This window comes from Megascapheus bottae, chromosome 29 (genome assembly GCF_031878675.1).
Source record: "Megascapheus bottae isolate mThoBot1 chromosome 29, mThoBot2.hap1, whole genome shotgun sequence".
NCBI classification, from domain to species: Eukaryota; Metazoa; Chordata; class Mammalia; order Rodentia; family Geomyidae; genus Megascapheus; species Megascapheus bottae.
The window spans coordinates 11008833-11034241 of record NC_143537.1 but is presented as its reverse complement, the minus strand read 5'-3'; the positions used below and the strand labels follow the sequence as shown (position 1 = coordinate 11034241).

Genomic DNA, 25409 nt, shown 5'->3' with positions numbered 1-25409 from the left:
GTTACCAGGGTTCCATATTCTGTTCCATTGTGAGGAAGGTAGGGTCACCTTTCAGGGCCCAATGACTAAAGCTCCTTGCTCACAGAAGACCTCCCCAAAGACATACTGGAGGCTGAATCTTCCCTCCCACCTCACAAGATACATGTGGATGTAGTAAACAGCATGCCTTGTTTGTAAAATCCCAACGTCTTTAACTAAGCCTAGGTACTAGCCTGGTCTCAGGCTCAAGGAGCCTTTGTTAGGTAAGATCCAACCTTAACTGTCACTATTCCCCTCATCCTGCACAAGCCATTTTGCTTCACAGTGCCTTCTCAGCATTTTGCCTCTGGCACATTTTTTTTTTTGCCAGTCCTAGGCTTGAGCTCAGGGCCTGAGCACTGTCCTTGGATTTTCTCAAGGCTAGAGCTCTACCACTTGAGCCTCAGCACCACTTCCGGCTTTTTTTTTTCCATGTATGTGGTCCCGAGGAATGGAACCCGGGTCTTCATGCATGCTAGGCAAGCACTTTAACCACTAGGCCAAACTCCCGGCCCTGTCCTAGGGCTTTCTAAAGGATAGCTATTCATACACAGCATTTGCCTCTGTAGTCTTCACTCTGCATCTTGTGACCTATTCCTTTCCCTCAACATAGACAAGAAAAACAGATTTCATAACTTGCTATGCTTTTGTCCAATCTCTGGATATTAATTCAAGATACAATATTGCCTGAGATATTGTGTGTGCATGTGTGTGTATGTGTGCCAGTGTGTGCATGCACAGGTGTGTATAGGATTTAGGGCTTACTTCAGGGCCTATGTGATAACCCTGAGCATCTTTTCGTCAAAGGTATTGGTCTTTCACTTCTAGCTTATTGTAGCTAATTGGAGTTGAGAGAGTCACAGAATTTCTTGCCCTGTGCATTGGAACTGAATTCTCATATGCCCAGTGCTGGGTTCTCATACTGTTAATTGTAGCTATAGAGTAGGCTGAGATCTGAGGATCCTGGTTAGAAGCCAGCCCTGGAAAAAAAGTCACTGATAGAGATCTTTATCTTAAGCACAAAAAAAAGCCAAAAGTGGAACTGTGATTCAGTTCTTCTTGTACCAGTCATGAGAAAAAAATAGTAATTGGCAGCACCTGGTCCTTGAGAGGAATCCTTAGTACTGGATTAGAAAAAGAAAATAATGAAAAAATTAAAACTTGCTGGGGAATTTATAAGGATAAAGGTGCCTGTGAATTATCTTGTCCTTTCAGATTCCCCCAACAGCTTATGTCTATCTACATTTTGTCAAAGTTTTGTAAAGATATTTACACATATTCTATCTTAAACAGAGATACCCATCCACAGAAACACACACAAACTCACATGAACTATACTACCAACCCATATGTGTCTGGCTATGTATGCATGTATAGCCACATGTATTAATCTGTCTCTCTATACAAATATATAAATGCATAAAGAATATGTATTTAGATAAACAGATAGGATACGTAGATAGATATGTCTCAGGGATTTCGAGATTCTGTGTAAGACTTCTGAGTGCAACTTACCATTCTATTGTTTGTCAAGTTAGAGTCCCTCTATTTTTGGCCACCTCCTTGTCATTTGCAACTTTTTTTTTCCAGCCCTGCGGTTTGAACGTTGGGCCTGGGTGCTGTCACTTAGCTTCTTTCACTCAAGGCAAGTGCTCTATCACTTGAGGCACAGCACCCATTCCAGATGTTTTTCAGTAGTTCATTGCAGATAAGTGTCTCATGGAGTTTCTGTCCTAGGCTGGCTTTGAACTGTGATCCTAGGGTCTCAGACTGCTGAGTAGCTAGGATGACAGGCGTGAGCTACCAGCACCTGGTTTCTTTGCTTCTTTTACCCTTCTTTTTTTGGCCCTACCAGTCATGGTATCTACATTCCTATGTTTTCTCCACCTGCCCACATCCAGGGGTCTGACAGGTGCTTATTCATGTCCACTTATTCATGTCCTCCTCTGTCTTGGCTGACAGTTAAGAAATGCACTCACTTGTCTGGATGCCAAACACAAATCCACGAGACTGTTTCTCAGTCTGGAAGGTCCCATCAGATTTCTATCCCCACTGAGCGTAATATACTATGTTATCTCTCATCTCTTTTGCTATCCCTTGGATATCTCATATTGTTACAGTGTTTCCCCTTGTTATCTGATATATTGTGTATATATATGCATATTTAGTTATTTGAAACAGGATAGGGAAGGGGGAAAACAAGATGATGGATAGGGATGGGGGGAGGAAAATGGGGACCAAGACATGAGAAAGGGTATCAACCTTTGGGAGGTAATGCACCTTCTGTCTGGTGAATATTATAGAACCCTTCTATTAATTACAGTAAAAATATATGAAAAAAAAGAAACCAGACTATGCCCCCATGGAATCCTCAGATGAGGATGATGAAGTTCAGTTCATTAAGAAAGCCAAAGAATACGAAGCAGAGTCAGAGCAACAGGAGGAGTCATATCTGTGTTGCTTACAAAACTATCAGAGAAGAAGTGGAAGAGACAGGCTCCAAATGCAAAAGCAAAGGGAACCTGAAGTGTCAGGAGAATGTAGAAGGAGATGCGTGGTGGATTGAACAAGTGAGCAGTCAAGAAGAGGAAATAGAAATGCATGATTCTTTTGTGCAATTGCTCGGTATCTTTCAGTATGTTAGCTTAACGTCTTATCATCCATAACCATCCATGAGACTGTCCTCATGACAAAGAAACATGCAATCTGGCTTTGTATATGCAGTCATTGCAGAATGAGAACATGGAACATAATACTGTACTTCAAATACCTACCCCATTTCTCCCTGTATCTAGTTGTCTCTCTCATCCCTTGGATTTTTTTTTAGCCAGACCTGGAGCTTGAACTTAGGGCCTGAGTCTGTCCTTGGACTTTCTCATGGCCAGAACTCTACCACTTGAGCCACCGCTCCACTTCCAGCTTTTTCTATGTATGTGGCACTGAGTACTCAAATCTGGGTCTTTGTGCATGCTAGGAAAACACTCCACTAGTAGGTTAAACATCCAGTTCACATCCATTGGATTTCCACAATCATCTTCTAACTAGCTGCTGTTCCTCATCTTTTCCATGTTTCTAATTTTTATTGGGGAGGGAGGAGGGGGGTCATGGGACTTGATTTTGGCCTGGGCCCTGTCACTGAGGATTTCAGCTCAAGGCTATCACCCTAACCTAGGCCTGGGGGTTGTCCCTGAGGTCTTCAGCTCAAGGAACAACCCTGCATCCAAGCCCCACTTCCCATTTTCTAGAGGTTAACTGGGGATAAGATTTTCAGGTCCTTTTGTGCCTGGGCTGGCTTTGAACCTTGATCCTCATCTCAGCCTGCTGAGTTGCCACCACGCCCAGCCATGCTTTTAATTTTTTCACTACTGTAAGTTTAACAAATCTATCTCTTAGTTGTTTTGTGGTACAAAATTCTGAAGGGACCTAGTTAAAAGAATAATTATTGGTGGTAGAAAGATATTCATCCTCTTGTTAACTTCACATCCATAACAGTGAGAAAACACAGGTCCTTCACTTTATGAATACTGGTGTTTTATTAAAACTTTCAGCAGAACAAAAGAACAGGCTAAGTGTCACTAAATCACAAGTGACTCACCATCAGTGAGTGTTTAAATATAAAGGAAGCACTGAAGTCATTTTGGACTTACTCATCCAAAACCAAATACTTAAGACTCTTGTCTTTACCCACCAAAGAAACCAGGAGTAAAGCTGGGGCTCAAGTGGGAATCATTAGCATTGAGCAAAGATGCTAAAGGAGTGCTTCTGCTGCAACTTCAAGCTAAACGACTTGTGTACACAGACATAGAGATACAAACACCCCCACACACAATATATCCCCAAAAGTGTGTACTTACATGTTTTGTGAATGTTTCATAAATAACTTGAAGCAAAAGGTGATGAGAAACATTTTCCTATTGTGCAAATTTTGCAATAAACAAGGAGTAGTATCTTCCACCCTACCTTCCATTCAAAAATTGAATTTGAAATAGTAAGTCATTTGGTTTTTAATGCATGGACCATACACAGCAGACTTTAAGGGAGCAGTGGAGAAATTGATGCTCTCAGGTCCTTGGTGCAAATTATGATGGTCTTTCCCCATCCATCACCACTAGGCCAACTACCACTAGGCCAAACTCCCGGCCCGTCATTAAGGGTTTTTATCTTGTGTTGGTTCTGTGACAGAAGCTGAGTTTTCTTCAAAGACTAAAAAGTCTTTCCCATTTATTGCATTGCTAAGGCTTCTCATGTGTGTGAACTCTCTTATGCTTCCTGAGGGGTGAATACTGCGTGAAGGACTTCCCACTTTGGTTACATTCATAAGGTTCCTCATATGTGTGAATTCTGTTATGCCTCCCGAGATGCGACTTCCACCTGAAGGTCTTACCACATTTGTTGCAATCATAAGGTTTCTCTCCAGTATGTGCACTCTGATGCAAATTGAGGGAAGACTTCCATCTGAAAGACTTTCCACATTGGTTACCTTCATAAGGTTTCTCTCCTGTGTGAATTCTTGTATGCATGCCGAGGTTGGACTTCCATCCGAAGGACTTCCCACATCTGTTACACACGTAAGGTTTCTCTCCTGTGTGTGTTTTCTGATGAACATGGAGTTTTGCCTTCCGGATGAAAGACTTCCCACATTTGTTACATTCATAATGTTTCTCTCCTGTGTGTGTTCTCTGATGCAAACTCAGGGAAGACTTTTGTCTGAAAGATTTTCCACATTGGTTACATTCATAAGGTTTCCCTCCTATGTGTGTTCTCTGATGCAAACTCAGGGAAGACTTCTGTCTGAAAGATTTTCCACATTTGTTACATTCATAAGGTTTCTCTCCTGTGTGTGTTCTACGATGCAAATTCAGGTAATACTTCAGTCTGAAAGATTTTGTACATTGGTTACATTCATAAGGTTTCTCTCCTGTGTGTGTTCTCTGATGCAAATTCAGGGAAGACTTCTGTCTGAAAGATTTTACACATTGGTTACATTCATAAGGTTTCTCTTCTGTGTGAGTTGTCATATGTCTGTTGAGGACTGACTTCCATGTGAAGGACTTTCCACATTTGTTACATTCATAAGGTTTCTCTCTTGTGTGTGTTCTCTGGTGCAAAGTGAGGTATGACTTCAGTCTGAAAGACTTCCCACATTTATTACATTCATAAGATTTCTCTTGTGTGTGAGTTCTCTGATGCCTGCTGAGAGTTGACTTCTGGGTAGAAATTTTCTTATGTTCCTCATATTTGTAAGGATTCTCTTCTGTTGGAGATTGAGGTTAGAACATCAGGTCTGACTTCTCAGAAATTAAATTTTCACACTTGATATACTTATCAGATATCTCAGGATATTTGCTCTGAGGTACTATAAGGCGTATTTCATTCCTGAAAGATTTGTCACATTCACTACATGTACGAGGAGTCTCTCCTCTGTATATTTTCGGATGTGTAGTGATGGTCGGTGTTAAGTACAATATTTTTCGACACACAGTACATTCAGCATTTTTCCTCCCTCCCTGGAGAATTTCTTGGGCAGGGAGAACAGAATTATGGTATTGCAGCTCTTTTGGACTGTCACAATTTTGACTAAAAGGCTCTGAATATCTGAGGGATTGTTCAACAACAGGAGACATGCGAGACCTATATGCAGCATGCATCTCCTCACGCTCAGGAGAGAGAAGAGTGTTGTGACACTTAATGAACTCCTCAGTCCTCATCCCCAAGGTGTTCCCATTATTACTAATCAGCTCTGGCTTATGTGTGGAGCTCAAATTAAAAGTTGTTGCTAATCTCATGTTTTCCTCTGCTTCGATACTCCTTGCAACTGCTAATTCACAAAGACATTCCTGTGGCCTTTCCTGGCAGGTCTTAAACACATTTTCCATTACTTGGATATCTAAAATGAGTCATAGAAAAAAAGACACAAACATACATGAGATCCAAATACTCCTTAATGTAAAGGTAAGGACTTTACTTTCCCATCCTAAGTCTTAGATATTTTAAAATATAAAAGTGGAAATTTATTTGTGAGAAATACATGCATTTCTCCCCAACTTATTAAGAAAATGATATTTTACAATGACAATAATATTTTTCTGTGTTTTAGTTTTCTTTTTTTTTTGCCAGTCCTAGGCTTGAGCTTAGGTCCTGAGCACTGTCCTTGGACTTTCTCAAGGCTAGAGCTCTACCACTTGAGCCTCAGCACCACTTCTGGCTTTTTTCTATGTATGTGGTACCGAGGAATCGAACCCGGGTCTTCATGCATGCTAGGCAAGCACTTTAACCACTAGGCCAAACTCCCGGCCCTAGTTTTCTTTTTATATCACAGGAAATATTTATTCAAATTATCCAACTATGTATTGCTACAGTTTTAAGCTGAGCACTGCCTACAGTATACCTGCAGCTGTTTTTTTTTCAAATACTGTTTTGTTTATACATTGGGGAATAGCTGCCTTTTATTTTTGAGAAATAATTTACATATTGTGCTGCTTTGCTTCTCTTTTAAACTTTTTTTTTTGTGTGGTTCATAGGCCTGGGCCCTGTCCCTGAACTCTTCTGTGGAAGGCTACAGCCCCTATCCTTGAGCTACTGCCCCACTTCCTGTTTTCTTGAGGTTAACTGGAGATAAGAGTCTCAGGTCCTTTTGTGCCCAGGCGGGCTTTGAACCTTGATCCTCAGATCCTGAGTAGCAGCTAGGATTACCTTACCCAGCTTCAATGCTGCTTTGCTTCTTAACCATTAAGTGAGGAACAAGAATATTTTCTAGATTCAGAGACCACAAGAGTGGTTTATATGCCTGTTTGCCTTTGATCTACGCAAGAATGGTTCTTGAGAGTAAGGACTTATACCCACATCCCTTCAGTTATAACTTATCACTAAAGTCTCAATTTAGGTATTTGGGAGTTTTGAAATTTGTTTCTTTCCATTTGAAGTCTCATCAAAATTCCTTTTCTGACACTCCTGTCCCTCAGAACCATGGAAGACCAGAAATACTCCAGCTCATTGGCTAGTTAATTTCTTCTCTAGACTAAAACTTTGTTGTTGTTTTTTTCTTCCGTCCAGTACTATGATTGACCTTAGGACCTGACCACTGTCTTTGGGTTTTCTCAAGGCTAGAACCCTATCAATTAAGTCACTACTTCTGGCTTTTTCTATGTATGTGGTACTGAGGAATAGAACCCTGTCTTTGTCCATCTAGGCAATCAAGGTTTGGTTCTCAATCCCAGTCTTGCTTACCAGCAAAAAGCTATTATCCTTACCAGAGAATAAAGCTCTGACGTATTCCTTGTTTCCTCATCCCTTTATAGTCTTAGTTTCAAAGAAAATGAAATCTCATTTCTACATTTCTTTCCTTCTTTCTTTTTTTTTATCAGACATGGGACTTGAACTCTGGACCTGGGTGTTGTCCCTGAGCTCTTCAGCTCAGGGGTACTGCCCTACCTCTTGAGCCACAGCCCCTCTTGCCATTTTCTAGTGGTTCATTGGAGAGAAGACTCTAAGGTCCTGTTGTGATCGGTCTGGCTTTGAACCTTGATCCTCAGATCTCAGCCTCCTAAGTAGCTAGGATTACAGGCATGAGCCACCAGCTCCCAGCTTTCTCATTTAATTTTGTTTCACAGTGATTTCCACAGAGGAATCTACCTTTAATTCTACTGCCACATAGAATTCATTATATCACCATATGATTTTTAGGGCCGGGAGTTTGGTCTAGCATGCACAAAGACCTGGTTCAGTTCCTTGGAACCACATACAAAGAAAAAAACCCAGAAGTGGTGCTATGGCTCAAGTGGTAAAGAGCTAGCCTTGAGAAAACCCAAGAGCATGCTTCAGGCCCTGAGCCCAAGCCTAGGACTGGCAAAAAAAAAAAGATCCTTGATTCATTCACAAAGAATCCCCTAGGTTCCACACACAGGACTTAGAACATTATTGCTCAGTACATCACAACATGAATTTACCAAGTGGGCTCAGGCTCCAACATCAATATGCAGATGCATTAACTCACCTGTGATATTCTTGTCAGAGGAATTTCCTATCCATGGTTCTGCACCTTGCTCTAGCTTGACAATCAAAACAGGTTTGGGAACACAGGGCCCTGTATATTAGAAATAGTGGACAATTATTGAATATGCTGGGTCATCATTGCTGTAAGATCTCAGACATCCCGCTCACAAGGTAGCTATTCAATCTTTTTTTCTCATTTCTCACTGGCTCCATGGTTGACTTTTCCCCAGCTCTGGATTCATTTTGTATGGCATAAACTTAGCTCTTTTGCTCAAGGCTAGAAATCTACCAGTTTGAGTCCCAGCTCCATTGACATGCATGCGTCTTCATGCATGCTAGGCAAGCACTCAACCACAAGGCCAAACTCTCGGCCCTCCACTAACATTTTTTGAGGGGTTAATTGGAGTTAGAGAGTTTCATGGGAACTTTTCTGCCATTGCTGGCTTCAAATTAGAATTCTCAGATTTCTTCCTCCTGAGTGTCTTAGATTACAGGCATGAAATAAAGCACCTAGTGCCAGTTTCCATTATAAACTCACTGTTTAGTTACTTGTAGATCATATTTCCAATAATGATATATATTCTATTCTAGACTGTTTATCCACTTACAATTACTGTGTAAGTTTGGAAGGTTGTCTCCATTAGTGGGAACATAATTTAGAACTTTTGTCAAAGTGCTGATTAGGTATCCTGAAGAATGAGAACAAAAGTACCTTAGGTTTTCTTTAGAAAGAAATGATACTTCTCAAGGCCTGGAATCTTACATTTAAATAGCATTGAAAGTTTGATAAATATTCATGTATCTATAAAATAACAAGTCACTTGACCTTGCAAGTTAACTTGACTTTTGCTCACCTAATGACACCAGGTTGCTGTAGGTCTCCAGCATTACATCTCTGTACAGGGTCCTCTGAGTATTGTCCAGATCCTGCCACTCCTCCCAGCTGAAATCCACAGCTACATCATCAAATGACACCAGCTTCTGTAATGGCACATGTCCATCAAGTCATTATCCCTGAGTTATAAGCACACCATGTCTGGAATTTTATTCTTCTACATGAATGCTTTAGACTTACATAAAATATTGACCTGAATTGCTTAGGGATGGTACCTAGACCCAGAGTTCTTGGGCATTCCTCAAGGCAGGCACTCTACCACATGAGCCAGAGCACCTCTTCTGGCTTTTTCTTTTTCTGTTTTTGTGGGTCCTGGGGATTGAACTCTGGGCCTGGGCACTGTCCCTGAGCTCTTCAACTCAAGGCTACTGCTCTATCCCTTGAGCCACAGAGCCACTTCCCATTTTCTGTTGATTGATTGGAGATAAGAGCCTCACAGTTTTTAGTGCCCAGGCTGGCTTTGAACCGTGATTCTCAGATCTCAGCCTCCTGAGTAGCTAGGATTACAAGTGTGAGCCACTGCGCTTGGCAATTCGGGCTTTCTCTGTGTATGTGGTCCTGAGGAATTGAACCTGGGTCTGCACGCATACTAGGCAAGCACTGTACCACTAGGCCACACTCATGGCCCTGCTGTTGGTCTTTAAGGCTAGGTAAGGTGAAGTTCACATCTGGACTTTCTCTGGGCTCTAGTTTACAGACTCAAAGAAATAAGTGAACAAGTGTCTCTCCCAAACTCTTTTGTGGCTCTGATTGTAGTATTAATATAGATGCTTTATGTTTTTTTTTTGCCAGTCCTGGGCTTGAGCTCAGGGCCTAAGCCCTGTCCTTGGACTTTCTCAAGGGTAGAGCTCTACCACTTGAGCCTTAGCACCACTTCCGGCTTTTTTCTATGTATGTGGTACCAAGGAATCGAACCCGGGTCTTCATGCATGCTAGGCAAGCACTTTAACCACTAGGCCAAACTCCCGGCCCCTAGATGCTTTATGTTTTACATGTATCCATGGTAACCTTCCCTGTGTGAACTGGAGCAAATATACTTGCTTGTGTACTCAAGTGCCAGTAAGTCTGGGGAGCCCTGGCCACCCCACCCCATGTCCCTGTGTCTCTATCTGCTTATGTCTTTGTATTTTCCTAATTTTCTTTGGCACTGCAATCTTGTTGAATTGTCTAGGGTTACATTTAAAACAATTTTCCTACATTGTTGATAAGAAAAGTATCAATTTGCAGGGTGTGATGGCTCATGCCTGTCATCCTAGCTATTCTGGAGGCTGAGATCTGAGGATCTCAGTTCAAAGCTGGTTTAAAGCACGTTGAAATCCAGCCCAAATCTAGCCAGGCAATGAAGTCAATGAGACTCTAATTTCCAATTAACCACTTAGAAAACCAGAAGTGGCTCTGTGGCTCAATGGGTAGGGTGGTAGTCTTGAACTGAAGAGCTCAAGGACAGCATCCAGGCGCACAGTTCAAGACCCACAATGCAGAAGAAAAAAAGAGAAAAATATCAATTCTAAGAGTCATGTCAGCAAAGGCAATTTGATCAGGAAAGCAGGAAGGAAATCTAGCTCCCAGACAGATCATTTGAAGGAAAGAAAAAAAGTGAGAGACATATGGAGGGAAGAGGGACTGATAAAAGAAAAAGAGACAGAGAAAAACAGATGCAAAAATAAGAAGAGAAATGAAGAAAGCTAGTGAGCAAGAAACAGACAATGAAGACAGGAATTAGAGAAAACAATCATGTGAAGACACCTTACAAAAAAAGAGGGATTTCTAGAAAGAACACAAACAACACAAACTGCATAATCAAATATAGCCTAAATTTTACATAAGACCAAGACCACAAAACAGTCCAAAAGCACTCCTAGAGAGTAAATACTTATAGCTTACTCAGTTCCCTGGAACATTAGAAGGTATGTGTGACCACCCTATTTTAGCAACACCAGTAAGACTTCATTAAGATAATATAAGGTTAATCATGAGGATGGGATTTCTGACCAGTTACTAGCATATCTTCACATGCAATGAGATGTCATCTCCTAGGTGTTACTGAATCATATAAGAAATGTGACTTTTTCTTTTTTTTTCCCAGTCCAGGGCTTGAGATCAGGGTCTGAACACAGTCCTTGGACTTTGTCAAGCCTAGAACTCTACCACTTGAGCCTCAGCACGACTACCGACTTTTTTTTTCTATGTATGTGGTACCGAGGAATCGAACCTGGGTCTCCGTGCATGCTAGGCAAGCACTCTACCACTTGGCCAAACTCCCGGCCATGACTTTTTCTTACAGCAAAAATAAAAACTATGAGGAAATTGGGGCAAATCTGCACTCAGAAAGTTTGCTAAACTATTTTTATGTGACTTATGCACATGTTCCTAAAGCTGAATGTTTTTCAACAGAAATATAAATCTTGAACACCATTGGATTAATAAAATGAAATGTAAAACAAAGTGAGAAAAAGCAACTCACCAGAGATCCTTTCATTCTTTCTTGCTGTTGGGAATGAACACAAGATTCTGGAAGCATGGCTGGAAGAGAAGGCAAATGAGGTAGTCAGGAAAGAACCTGTGTGATTTTTCTGCTCAAAACATTATACACCTTGGGTGTGGTGGCTCACGCCTATAATCCTAGCTACTCAGGAAGCTGAGATCTGAGGATCAGGTTGAAAGCCAGCCAGGACAGAAAGAACCTGAGATTTCGCTTCAAGAAAATGGGAAGTGGGGCTTGGCTCAAGGGTAGGGTAGTAGCGTTGAGCTGAAGATCTCAGGGACAGTGCCCAGGCCGAGTTCAAGCCCTAGGATCCTCCCCCCTCCACACAAGAAAATGATAAAGAAATAAATAAACCAACTAACATGATGCAAGGGTTAGAAAAGCAAAAAAAACTTTCTCTCCCTCCCTGCCTCCCTCTCTTTCTCTTTTTTGTCAGACATGGGGCCTGGACTCTGAGCTCTTCAGCTCAAGGCTACTTACCCTACCACTGGAGCCACAGCAGCACTTCCTGTTTCCTAGGAGTTAAGAGTCTCACAGTCTTTAGTGTCTGGACTGGCTTTGTGCTGAACTCCTCAGATCTCAGCCTCCTGAGTAGCTAGGATTACAGGTGTGAGCCACCATGCTGGCTATGCATTCTTTTCTTCTTTTTGCCAGTCTTGGACTTGATGTCAGGGCTTAAGCACTGTCCTTGGGCTTTTCTCAAGGCTAATGCTCTACCACCTGGGCCGTAGCACCATTTCTGGCTTTTCTATGTAAGTGGTAACAAGGAATCAAACCCAGATCTTCGTGTATACTAGACAGCACTCCCTATCACTAGGCCAAACTACTGTCCCCACAGAAAGCTTTCTTATGGGAGCAGAATCTTTTGTTTCAAATAACACCTTAAACTCTTCACCTAGGACCAGTCCACACTCCATTAATTGGTAAGCATTATAAAAGCAATTCATTTCTAGGTTAAACATGGATATCCTCCTGGACATATAGCACCTAATAAAGACACAATATAAAATATCCCAAGCAACCATCCTCAGCCAAGGATGAAAAATATTGGATTTGGGTTTTTGTTATTGTTTGTTTTGCTTTTCAGTCAACCATGGGACTTGAACTCCAGGCCTGGGTGCTGTCCCTGAGTTCATCAGCTAAAGGCTACCACCCTACCCCTGGGCCTGAAGACTGTCCTTGAGCTCTTTAGCTCAAGGATACCACCCTACCCTTGAGTCAAGCCTCATTTTCCATTTTCTAGAGGTTAATTGGAGATAAGAGTCTCAAGGTCCTTTTGTACCCAGGCTGGCTTTGAACCACGATCCTCAGATTTCTCAGCCTCCTCAGTAGTTACTATTACAGTCGTGAACTACTGTTCCTGTCTTATTTCAGGTTGTTTAATTAGAAACAGAATCTGTATTTAGAAGTCAGTATTGTGTGCCAGGAGTTTGGCTTAGTGGTACACTGCATGCCTGGCAGGCACATAGACCCCTGTTTCATTCCTCAGTAACACATAGAAAAAGCCAGAAGTGGTGCTTTGGCTAAAATGGTAGAGTTTTAGCCTTGAGAAAGCCCAAGGACAGTGCTCAGGTCCTAAATTCAAGCCCCAGGACTGGCAAAAAAAAAGTTGGTATTGTAACTGGGCTTTGGTGGCTCCTGGTTCTAATCTTACCTACTCAGAGGTCTGAGAGACTCAATTCACCAATAAATAATCACAAATACCTAGAAGAGAACATGTGTGTTAAGTGGTACTTCATTAGTCTTGAACAAACATGGTCAGTACCCAGACTAGACCATGAGCTCAAGAATGAGGAGTAGCACACAAAAAAGGGCATTAGAATGTATTTAAATTATATATATTTATTATTATTATTATTATTATTATTATTGCCAATCTTGTGGCTTGGACTCAGGGCATGAGTACTTTGGGCATTCCACAAGGCTACCATTTTACCTCTTGAGCCACAGCACCAATTCTGGCTTTTTCTGTGTATGTGGTACCGAGGAATTGAACTCAGGTCTTCATGAATGCTAGGCAAGCATTCTACCACTAGGCTATCCTTCTCAATTATATTTTATCCATTGTTTTAGAATCCATGTTTAGTCACTCTCATTTTAAGTGATGTAAAACAGGCTCATAATTCTAATGGAGAAATTGTAATTTGTCAAGAACAGAAGAATAAAGTGGGAAAGGTCCATGTTAGTAACATTTTAAGTTGCAAAAGCCACAGGGAGTGCAGAAGATAAAATAGGATAAACACATATTTCCATAAGACATTTTAAAGCAGTGTTTATGCGGGGCTGGGAGTTTGGCCTAGTGCTTCCCTAGCATGCATGAAGACCCGGGTTCGATTCCTCGGTACCACATACATAGAAAAAAGCCGGAAGTGCTGCTGAGGCTCAAGTGGTAGAGCTCTAGCCTTGAGAAAGTCCAAGGACAGTGCTCAGGCCCTGAGCTCAAGCCCAGGACTGGCAAAAAAAAAAAGCAGTGTTTATGCTTCACTGACATCAACTCCAAATAAAATTTCCTAAGTGAAATAATACTTCTTTCAGCAGATTGTGACAGAACAGTAACAGTAGCTAAAACTTCAGGATAGGTAACATCTACAAATCATACTACGTTGACCAAGATACATTACCACACCAAAAGTATTCTATAATTTTTATTACACAGCCAAAGATCCCTGACCAACACTTTCTCAACTGTCAGAACGAGCCAACACACTGGAGCTAGCCACAGCAACTCTATAGATGGGTCATTTGGGATAAGTCTGAGAGATCACATACTAGAAATGATAGTGGGAAGAAGCTGAATAATTTGTGAGACTAGAATTAGTCTTAGTACATAGACAGATACTTTGTTTGGACAGTTATCCCTGCACTCCAAATCATGACCTCATGTCCTTGCTAATATTTAGGCTGTGGCTTATTCCTCAGGCCAGCTCATTTTCTTTCTAAAAGTTGTTCTAAACCTTCAAACGTCACCAAGTGATTGAGAGTGTTGGAGAAGAATACCACGTGAATCTTGTACTCTGGGAAGCAGAACCAATTATTGTTTAAGGCAAGGAAAGCTAGAAACAGCTTCCTCTTCCTGTGCTTTTCTGCCTCTGCTATTTTTTGGTGTTGTTTTGTGTTGTTGTGTTTTCTTGTTGTATTGTTTTGTGCTGTTGGTGCTGTGGCTTGAACTCAGAGCTTGGGCACTGACTGAGCATAGCTCACAGACCATTAATAATTTCTTCAACTAACTAGTGAAAAGTTTCCTTACAGGGGTTTCTTGGAGCATGGTACCTCACCGCCATCAACTCCATTGCACTTCAAGGGGACCTCACACTTGTCTTCCCAGACCTTATCCATTAGACTGTGGAAGAGAGCCTTTGTCTTCCTTCATTATATGTGAGATTCCATGCTTTGCTCTTAAAGGTTTATTGTGATGTTACATACAACATAATTGGAAGGAGAGAGTAGGGAATTTTTCATGCCTGCTATTCAGTCATCCAGGGTATGGGTTCTGCCTATTTAGTGGACTTAAGCTATTCCTCATGAAAATGGAGATTGTAGGGCATAATTGGATGTACAGACTTCAAGATGAGAGCACCTAAAATAACATAGAGGAAAATAGAAAAATGACTTTTTGGAAAAGTAAATTCCTCAGTAGCAAGGAGAGAAGATCAGGTAAAAGCTGGGGTGCTTCCAAGACCAGCTGTGCAGTCTAGTTTTCATTGTCCAATGTTACATTATTTATACATTTATTTCTAAATGTTTTATTTTTATTCTAGTATAAATAGAATTGACTCCATACATTATTTTTTAAATTGTTCATTGCTCACATAAGTTCAATTATTACTATATTACTATTATTATTATTATTATTATTATTATTATTATTATTTTTGCCAGTCCTTGGTTTGGGTTCAGGGCATGAGGACTGTCCTTGGGTTTTCTCAAGCTCTACCATTTGAGCCACAGCAGCACTTCTGGCTTTTTTCTATGTATGTGGGACCAAAGAATCGATCCTGGGTCTTCATGCATGCTAGGCAAGCATTCTACCCCTAGGCCAAACTCGCAACCCCAATTATTTTTTACATGAACATCATATCCTCTAACTTCACTGAACTTATTGATTATAATAATGTTGTAGGGAAGACCACCAGAAGATGGCATAGGAGAAAGATCAGACTGGAAAGTTTTAGGAAGGACATAGAAAGGCTCCTATTTCAGGGAGTAGACACCCCATCTCTGCCTCTTCTGGCCAGGAGAGTTCCTTGAGGGCCTCAGTTTCCTAGTCTTTACAAAGGAAGCAGAGGCCAGCACCTCTTTCCCAGGGCCTATGGAGAATTAAGTAGATGAGAACTAAGGCAGAGTAGGGGCTCTGTAGGTGGAATCTCACCTTCAGCACCAGCCAAGGACTGAGTGAAAAAACTCAGTTTCACCTCCTTGCTCTTAGCAGGTTCCCACATTCCTAGCAGCTTCCACTTTACTCAACTCTTAGAACCAGTTCTTTCCTTCCCACTCCTCCCTCTCTTCCTTTCTCTCTTTATGTCAGTCATGGGCTTGAACACAGGGTCTGGCCCTGTCCATGAGTTTCTTGATCAAGGCTAGATCTCTACCAGTTTAAGCCGTGTAGCTTTACCTCTGGATTTCTGACTAGAATTAGAGGTGTGAGCCACTGAAGTCCAGATCGTTCTCCCACTCCACTTCCTTCCTTTCCATCCTTTCTCTTCCTTCCTTCCTTCCTTCTCTCCTTCCATCCATCATTCCCCCTCAACCTCCTTGTAATAAGGTTTTAGTGAAAGACAGCTGCTGAGATTTTTCAGAACATATTCTGCGCTGATGGATTCTGAGACCCCTTTTCTTTCTTTGTCTTTTTTTTTATGGGTCATGGGCCTTGAACTTGGCCTGGGAACTGTCCCTGAGCTCTGGAGCTCAAGGATGCTGCTCTACCTTTGTGCCAAGCCCCCCTTCCCATTTTCTAGAGGTTAACTGGAGAAAAAAATCTCAGGTCCTTTGGTGCCTTGGTTATCTCATATTGTTACAGCATTTCACCTTGTTATCTAATATAAATTGGGTAGGGGAGGGGGAAAACAAGATGAGGGGTGGGGGGAGGGAAATGGGGACCAAGACATGAGAAAGGGTAGCAATATATGTGAAGTAATGCACCTTCTATCTGGTGAATATAATGTAACCCTCAACTAATTACAATAAAAAATATATGAAAAAAAAGTCTCAGGTCCTTTGGTGTCCGGGCTGCCTTTGAACCCTTATCTTCAGATCTCAGCTTCCTGAGTAGCTAGGATTACAGGTGTGAGCCACGGCACCCAGCTGAGATTAATATTTCTAAATTTTCTCTTTCCACAGAGATTGCTGCTTAGTACAACACATTTTATTAAAAAGCCTGGCTCTTTCTTTCATTTTGTGCTAGCACTAGGGCATGAAATCAGGGCCTGGATGCTATTCCTGAGCTATTTTGTTCAAGACTGGAATCTGGAATTCTAACTCTTGAGTCACAGCTTCACTTCAAACTTTTTTGAAGTTAATCAGAGATGCAAATCTCATAGTCTTCCTGCCCAGGCTGGCTTTAAACCGCAATCCTCAGATGTCAGCCTCCTGAGCAGCAAGGACGACAGGTGTCAGCCACCAACACCTGGCCTAGATTCTTTCCTTCTTTTCTTTCTTTCCTTTTTTTTTCTTTTTTGCCAGTCCGGGGCTTGAGCTCAGGGCCTGAGCACTGTCCTTGGGCTTTCCTCAAGGCTAGTGTTCTACCCTGAGCCACCGCACCACTTCTGGCTTTTTCTATGTATGTAGTGCCCAGGAATCGAACCTGAGTCTTTGTGCATCCTAGGCAGGCACTCTAACACTAGACCAAACTCCCTTCACTCTGTCTTTCTTTCTTTCTTTCTTTCTTTCTTTCTTTCTTTCTTTCTTTCTTTCTTTCTTTCTTTCTTTTTTTGCCAGTCTTGGGCATAAGCTCAGGGTCTGAGCACTGTCCATGGACTTTCTCAAGAGTAAAGCTCTACCACTTGAACCTCAGCACCACGTCCAGCTTTTTTCTATGTATGAAGTACCAAGGAATCAAACCCGGGTCTTCCTGAATGTTAAGCAAGCACACTACCACTAGGCCAAACTCCTGGCCATGGCCTAGTTTCTTTTCAAAAACTTTAATCAAGCTGGGAGTTTGGCCTAGTGATAGAGTGCTTGCCCAGCATGCAGAAGACCCGGGTTCAATTCCTCAGTACCACATACATAGAAAAAGCCAGAAGGGGTTCAGTGGCTCAAGTGGTAGAGCTCTAGCCTTGAGAAAGCCCAAAGACAGTGCTCAGGCCCAGAGTTCAACCCCAGGACTGGCCAAAGAAAACCCCAACACTGCCATCACAGGCAGGGTTAGATAGTGCTGTACTGAAGCACCAGCCAGGCACTGTGAAGAGGGTATACATGCCTCAACTGGCCTAGGGTTATTTAAACCAGTTCACACTGAGTAAACTAAGTTTCACATAAAACAGATTTACCTAGAAGGGTTGAGAATCTATGCCTTAATGTCAATGACTATAATTTTAGCTACAGAAAAACCTGTGACTTAAGGACTAGAGTTCAAAGCCAGCCTGGACAGTAAGATCAGCGAGACTCCAATAAACCACTAAGGAGCCAGAAATGGTAGAGTGTACCAACCTTGACAATGAAAACTTAAGGACAGCACCCAGACTATGAGTTCAAGCCCTACCATATCAACAACACATAAGACAGACACAGACACACCCCCAGAATCCCTCCAGCCTGTTTGTCTCTTGGGAATCATGTGTTGCATATTACATAGACAGAGGAAATGATTCAGGTCCTAGGCCACTAGTGTGTGTGCCCCAGTGATAGAACTTGAATTTAGAGCCTGGGTACTGTCGGTGACCTTTTGTTCAAGGCTAGCAGTCTACCACATGAGCCACAGATCAGATCTGCATCTTCTTTTTTTTTGGTGGGTCATGGGGCTTGAACTCAGCCAGGATGCTGTGCCTAGGATCTTCAGCACAAGGCTACCGCCCTACTCCTGGACCTGGGAGTTGTCCCTGTGCACTTCAGCTCCAGACTATCATCCTACCCTTGATCCAAGTCCACTTCTCTTTTCTGCAGGTTAACTGGAGATAAGAGTATCAGGTGCTTTTATGCCCCAGATTGCTTTGAATTTGAATGCTTGGATCTCAGCCTCCTGAATAGCTAGGATTACAGGCAGGAGCCACAGGTCTGGCTAGCATCTAGCTTTTTAGGAGATAAGCATCTCAAGGACTTTCCTACCTTGGAATGGCATTGACCCCTAATCTTCAAACTGCTAACCTACCAAGTACCTAGGGTCACACGCATGAGCCACTGGCTCCTTGTAGCAAGGTTTTAGTGAAAGACAGCGGTGAGATTTTCAGTACCTATTCTGTGCTGACAGACTCTGAGACCCCTAAAGTGCCAGCAGAGAAGGGTTCTGCCAGGATGAGTCAGTACCAGTCTAGGATCACTGTAGCAATCACAGTTAATCTCTAGAAAATGGGATGTGGGGCTTGGCTCAAGAGTAGGTTGGTAGTCTTGAGCTGAAGAGCTCAGGGATAGTGCCCAGGCCACATCAAGCCCAAGACCCACAAAAAGAAAAAAAAATGATAGCCAGGCACAATGGCTCACATCTGTAATCCTGGCTACTCAGGAGGCTGAGATCTGAAGATGAAGGTTCAAAGCCAGCCTGGGCACTAATGGCTCTTCTCTCCATTAATCATAGTCTACAGATAGAGAAATTAAGGTCTAGAGACAGAGATGGTTGATGATGAACACATGCAGCAAATCAACAAAGTGCTGAGGTGACAGTCCTGGCATCCAGACCCCTTGAGGAAAGAAATTTCAAGAAAGAAATACACACATAAGATATAGAGGGTAGAAAGGTTAGGCTGGCTATCAGGATTTGAACCTGGGGTTTAGGAAAGAAGTGTTCTAATGTTCTTCAGTTTCTGAACAGTAAAGATTTACCATAAAGCTGGGTGTGGGGGCTCATGCCTGTAATCCTAGATACTCAGGAGGTTGAGGTTGAGATCTGTGGATCAGGTTCAAAACCAGGCTCAGGCACAGACTGTGAGACTCTCATCTCTAATTAAGCACTAGAAAACAGGAAGTGGGATTGTGGCTCCAGGGGTACGATGGTAGCCTTGAGTTGAAGAGCTCAGGGACAACCCCAGGCTCAGGGGTAGGGTGGTAGCCTTGAGCTGAAGAGCTCAGGGACAGCACCCAGGCCCAGATCTCAAGCCCCATGATTCACAAAAATATACATATATAAAAATGAAGCTGACTCCTGCTGGCAGTTTGCAGCAACTAGGTAGAATTGCTACTCCCCTACTGATTAGCTCTGTGACAAAGAACCCTCTGTGCTCTACATACCAAAACAGATAACAGCCTGATACTGAGGAGCAAAGAAAACCATCAATCTCAAAGTCAGCCTCTTTCCTTAAGGACAGCCAATACTCAGTCAAGTATAACCTGATTCACAACCCCATAAACAAATCTGAAATGTCCCACTATATAAAGCAATTCCAGCATGCCATATACTTGCTACAAGATGAGAGATTTGGAGTGATGTGATGGAGCAGGAAAATGCTAGTCCAAGCCAGGTGCCAGTGGTTCACACAAGGGACTGAGATCTGAGAATCCTAGTTCTAAGCCTGACCAGGCAGTTAATGCTATAAGACTTTTATCTCCAATGAACCACCAAAAAGCCAGAAGTTGGGTGCCAGCCATGAGTGAAAATTTCTAAAGGGCAGCACACAGGTCCTGAGCTCAAGACCCAGGATCTGAATACTCATACACACATAAAGGAAGAAAATACTAATTTAGTACAAATGCATGTACACATGTGCAGGTTCATGAATGAGTTTCAAAGAGGCACAATTCTGACCATGATCATGTATGTGATTATGGTCAGTTTGTAGCACAAGAAATACAAAGACCGGGATTCAATTCCTCACTACCACATATAGAAAAATGCTGGCAGTGGTGCTGGGGCTCAAGTGGTAGAGCTCTAGCCTTGAGAAAGCCCAAGGACAGTGTTCAGGCCCTCAGTTCAAGGCCCAGAAGTGGCAACAAAACAAAACCAACCATGTCCCATCAGTTCAGAGAGGGGAACGAAGGCATGGGGCATTCTACCCTCAGGGAACTGAAACTGGAACGTCTTGGGGGATCCCACCACTGGGACACCACTGTACTCCTGGAGAGTCAAAAGTGACAAGTTCCTGAAGAACCAGAAATTCATCTTTCACTCCAGCCAGGGGATCTGAAGTTCCAAGAAGATCATAGCACTCACTCCCCAAGGAATCCACAGGACTCGACACAGAAATAGTAAGGGGAAAGCTGCAGAGGGTCAGGGGAGCAGGTAATTTGCAAAACAGACTGCCTGAGAAGAAATACCAGGATCGGCAGGTGGGGGTGATGGTGGGGAACAGAGGTGAAGAGGGAACCAGCCCTACCCAGGGCATCACACCCTGGATACAGACATGCAGACCCCGTTCTTCCCAGAATGAGAGTACTTGAGCAGGTCAGGGGACAGGAGTGGGCAACAGAACAAGGAAGACTGGAAAGAAAGTCTGGAAATTTGAAGCAAGAGTTCTGGATGGGGTATCAAGGGCCCTGGGTTCTAATTCTAACTCAGTCGAGTGGATAAATCTCTGCCCTAGGTGCCTCAATTTACCCCATCTGGCATTAATAATAACAACAATAGTAATAGTAATGGGAAGAAGCGCTGACCCTTGCAGAGTCGTCTTTGAGGACACAGACATGAGGCGGGGAAGAATGAGCTGCAGGTTTGCAGTAAAACCATTGTCGGGGAGGAGGATGGAGCATCCCTGGCCCCCCCACCCCAAGTCACTCACCTGTCTGGCCATGGGGACCAGCGTGGCCCCTGATCCCAGTGGGGCTGCTGCTCATGGTGCAGAGCCCACAGCCCCACGTAGGACGGGAAAACCAGGGCCACCAGTCCCAGAGCCACTGCCTGCTGAAGCTGCTTCTCCTTCTGCTGCTTCACGGCCGCCGGCCTCGCCTTTTCTTGCTGCAGGGTGGAGCCGGTCCACAACCGTGGGCCGAGGGGCGTCGAGGAAAGTGGAGGCGGCCCAGCCCTGGCTCTGACTCCCAGGCACTTCCAGCTCACTTCTGCTGCTCACTTCCGGGAATTGGACGCTACCACCAACTCGCTGCTGGGGGGGGGGGAGAATGCGGAGTCACCGCTGCCAACGCCAATGTTGGGCACCGTGGAGCCAATGTGCTCGAGGTTCCTTCTTCTCCACTTCCTAAGTTATGCTTTCGCCTTCTTGTGGAAGGTTCCAGTTCATCTGGGTGTGACTCGGGGACTCCAACATCCGATCTTCCACCTCCTGCTCGGCGATGGTGCGTCCCGCGCCTCCCCAGCTGAGCCCAGGTGAGAAAGTGCCCTGGTTGGGTTGTTGGGAGGAATGGGTGCTCTCTGGGCTCAGGCGAGCCTGGTGCTGCTTTTGTTGGGACAGCTCCCAGGCCCAGAGTTCAAGCCCCATGAGTGACACACACACACATACACAAAGTAGTCTCTACTTGACTTTGTTAATGGGGTAGTTAATGCTTAGCCTCTTGCATTTCTTGACTTCTTTGTACAATCCGGGTATTAGGTCTTTAATTATCTACAAGTGCAAAAGGCTCCTCTCAATCTACAGGGTATCTTTTTCTTCATATAGTTTTATTGTAATTATTAGAAGGATTACATTACATTCACTGATAGAAGGTGCTTGGTGTTGATACCCTGTCTCATGTCTTGGTCCCCATTTCCCTCCCCCACCCCCATCCCTTCCCTATCCGACTTCAAATTACCAGGTGAAATACTATCATAATATGAGATAACCAAGGGATAGCAAAAGAGATGAGAGATAACATAGTACATTAAAGACAACCATCACTCATTATATGGCTTTTGTTTCTATATCCTGGAGGTTTCTTCATTTATCATATTCTATATGGCCTTATGTATCTAGGTTTTGTTCTATTGCAAATCTCTGCTAGGAGAGCACATGGTTTCTACTGATTAGGACAAATGAGGGAAACCTTTGAGCCTATGTTCCTTTGAGTCTGGCTTACTTCACTTAATATGATTTTTTCTAAGTCTTTACATTTCCTTACAAATGGGGCAGTGTCATTCTTTCTGACAGCAGCATAGAATTCCATTGTGTATAAATACCAGGTCTTGTTGATCTACTCATCCATTGAGGGGCATCTGGGCTGGTTCCATATCTTTGCTCTGGTAAATGAACATCGTTGTGCTAGTGAACTCTAGACCTGGCTGCTATCCCTGAGCTCGTCAGCTTAAGGCTAGTGCTCTCCCAATTTGAGCCATAGCACCACTTCTGGTATTTTAGTGGTTAATAAGAGATAAAGAGTCTCATGGACTTTGCCCAGGCTGGCTTTGAACTATGATCCTCTGATCTCAGGCTCCTGAGTAGCTAGGATTCCAGAGATGAGTCTTCAGCACGTGGCAGAAAATATTCTTGTGATGTACAAAAACCCACAACTAATATGGAAACCTTGTTTTAAAATGATTCCTATTGTGTTTCCCAACACAATCCAACTGAAGTCTACAGAGTACAAGAAAACACACATAGCCATTTAATTTGTTTACTTTTTTATTATAATTAATGGGTTACATTATATTCACCAGAGAGAATATAATACTTCACAAGCCTTGATATCCCTACTTAATTTTTGTTTTTTAACTTTCATAAATCTACATTTTGGGTCTCTCTCTCTCTCTCTCTCTCTCTCTCTCTCTCTCTCTCTCTCTCTCTCTCTCTCTCTCTCTGTTTTGCGGATGTGGGACTTGAATTTTGAGCCTGGGCAATGTCCCTGGGCTCTTCAGCTCAAGGCTACAACCACAGTGCCATTTCTGGTTTTCTGGTGCTTATTAGAAGTAACAGTTTCATGGAGTTTAGTGCCTGGGCTGGCTTTGAACTGTGATCTCTGTGATCCTCTGATCTCAGCCTTCTGAGATCACCTCCAGCTTTTTTTTGTATATGTGATACAGAGAAATTGAACCCAGGGCTTTGTGCATGCTTGGCAAGCAAACTACGACTAGCCCACACTCCAGCCTTGAATAGGACTTTCTTTTGTTTCCTTTGTCAGCCATGGGGCTTGAGCTCAGGGCTTGAGCACCATCCTTGGACTTTCTTAAGGCTAGAGCTCTACCACTTGAGCCTCAGCACCACTTCCGGCTTTTTTCTATGTATGTGGTACTGAGGAATCGAACCCGGTCTTCATGCATGCTAGGCAAGCACTTTAACCACTAGGCCAAACTCCCGGCCCTGTCCTAGGGCTTTCTAAAGGATAGCACTCTACCACTTGAGCCGGCAAACTCCTGGCCCAAACAGGCCACTCTTGAGGCTAGAATTACGGAGATGTGCCATGATACTGGCATGTGTTTATCCATCTATGTAAATATCATTTCTTCTGTTGATGGTTTTGCTTCTCAGTGTACATATTTCCTACATATTTTGTCAAAAATTTCCTTCCCACTGGGGCTGTGAGTTTAGCCTAGTGGAAGAGTTCTTGCCTACCATGAACGCAGACCCCTGTTCGATTCCTCAGTACAATATACATAGAAAAGCCAAAAGTGGTGCTGTGGCACATGTGATAGAGCTTTAGACTTAAGAAAAGACAAAAACAAAAACAAGGACTGTGCTCAGGACTGGCAAAAAAAAATTCTCCCCAATGTAGACTTTTAAAAGTTTTATACTTTTTTGATTTTTGTTGTCAAGGTGATATACAAAGAGATTGCTGTTATATATGTAATGAGTACATTTCTTGTAAACACTGTTACCCCCTCCCTCCTTTTCTCCCTTCCCCTTCTCCCCAAAACCCCTCCCCCAAGTCATAACGTTCATTTATAACAAATATATATGTATTTTAATTATTGAAAACAATAGTTTGAAACGTGTTGAAATAAATGATATAGGCTGATATCATTTATCAAAATGGATTATTTGACTCTAAAATAAACATTCTAGGTAACTTTTCTCATAAAATTGTACTAATGGTATAATACTAATAAAAATAAAAAGTAAAGAAATTTTAGTTATTAATTTCTTAAGTTTTACCTTTACCATTATATTATACTAAGCATATGCTTTATGGTATTCATGAAGACAGCATGAAATGTGATTATGTAAAAAAATTAAATGAGTAAAAAATAGTAAGGTTTGAAGCCAGGAGTTTGGCTTTGTGGCACAAACCCTGAACTGGCAAAAAAGAAGTAGGGTTAGATAAATTAGATCTATTTCAAAATATGCAGAAAATGGTATGAATTCTTATTTGGCTAGTCCTGGGGCTTGAACTGAGGAACCAGGAATTGTCCTTGTCCACTTTTTGTTCAAGGCTGGTGCTCTGACACTTGAGCCACAGTGGCTCATCTGGCTTTTTCTGTGTATGCAGTGCTGAGGAATTGACTCAAGGGCTTCTTGTATAGTAGGCAAGCACTCTACGACTAGGCCACACTCAAGGCCAAAGTAGATTTTTGATGCTACTGTGGAGTTTTAATTTTCTTAGATATTTGTACAAAGAACAATGGATACATAAACAGACTTGAACTCACATAACAGAGTCCCACATATTACTTCAGTTACTCTGGCATTTCTCCCAATTGACAGGCATCTGCTCTGTCCTTAAGCTTTGGTAGCCAACCTGTCTCTCCAAGGAGGACCGGCCTTGATTCCCTGCAATTCCATGCATTTCATAGTTCCCTGTATATCCAGTAAGGTTATCTTGTACAGGTCCAGGCCAGTTGGTTTTTTTTTTATTGTGTAAACTCTTGTAAAAGGTCTAATATTTTATTTTTTTAAATATTTTTTATTGTGTTTAATAGAAGGGTTACATTATATTCACCAGAAGAAGGTGCGTAATTTTACAAACATTGATACCCTTTCTAATGACATAGTCCCCATTTCCCTCCCACCCTCCCACCCGTCTGGATTTTACCACACCCATGACCCATGTGTCTGGGGCATCAGATTGTAGGTTGAA

General features: G+C 42.6%; 1 protein-coding gene across 1 annotated transcript; it reads right to left on the bottom strand.

Annotated features, from left to right (window-relative positions):
* Window positions 1-4250: 4250 nt before the first annotated feature.
* Window positions 4251-5040, bottom strand: LOC150044738 (uncharacterized). The gene has a single exon (XM_090320975.1). It carries the CDS (start codon window positions 5034-5036, stop codon window positions 4251-4253), a length of 786 nt encoding a protein of 261 aa, XP_090177101.1. The 5' UTR covers window positions 5037-5040.
* Window positions 5041-25409: the final 20369 nt, after the last annotated feature.

Excerpts from the sequence above, each read along its gene's own strand:
- LOC150044738 (XM_090320975.1), bottom strand. The coding sequence starts at position 5,036 with ATGACAACTCACACAGAAGAGAAACCTTATGAATGTAACCAATGTGTA.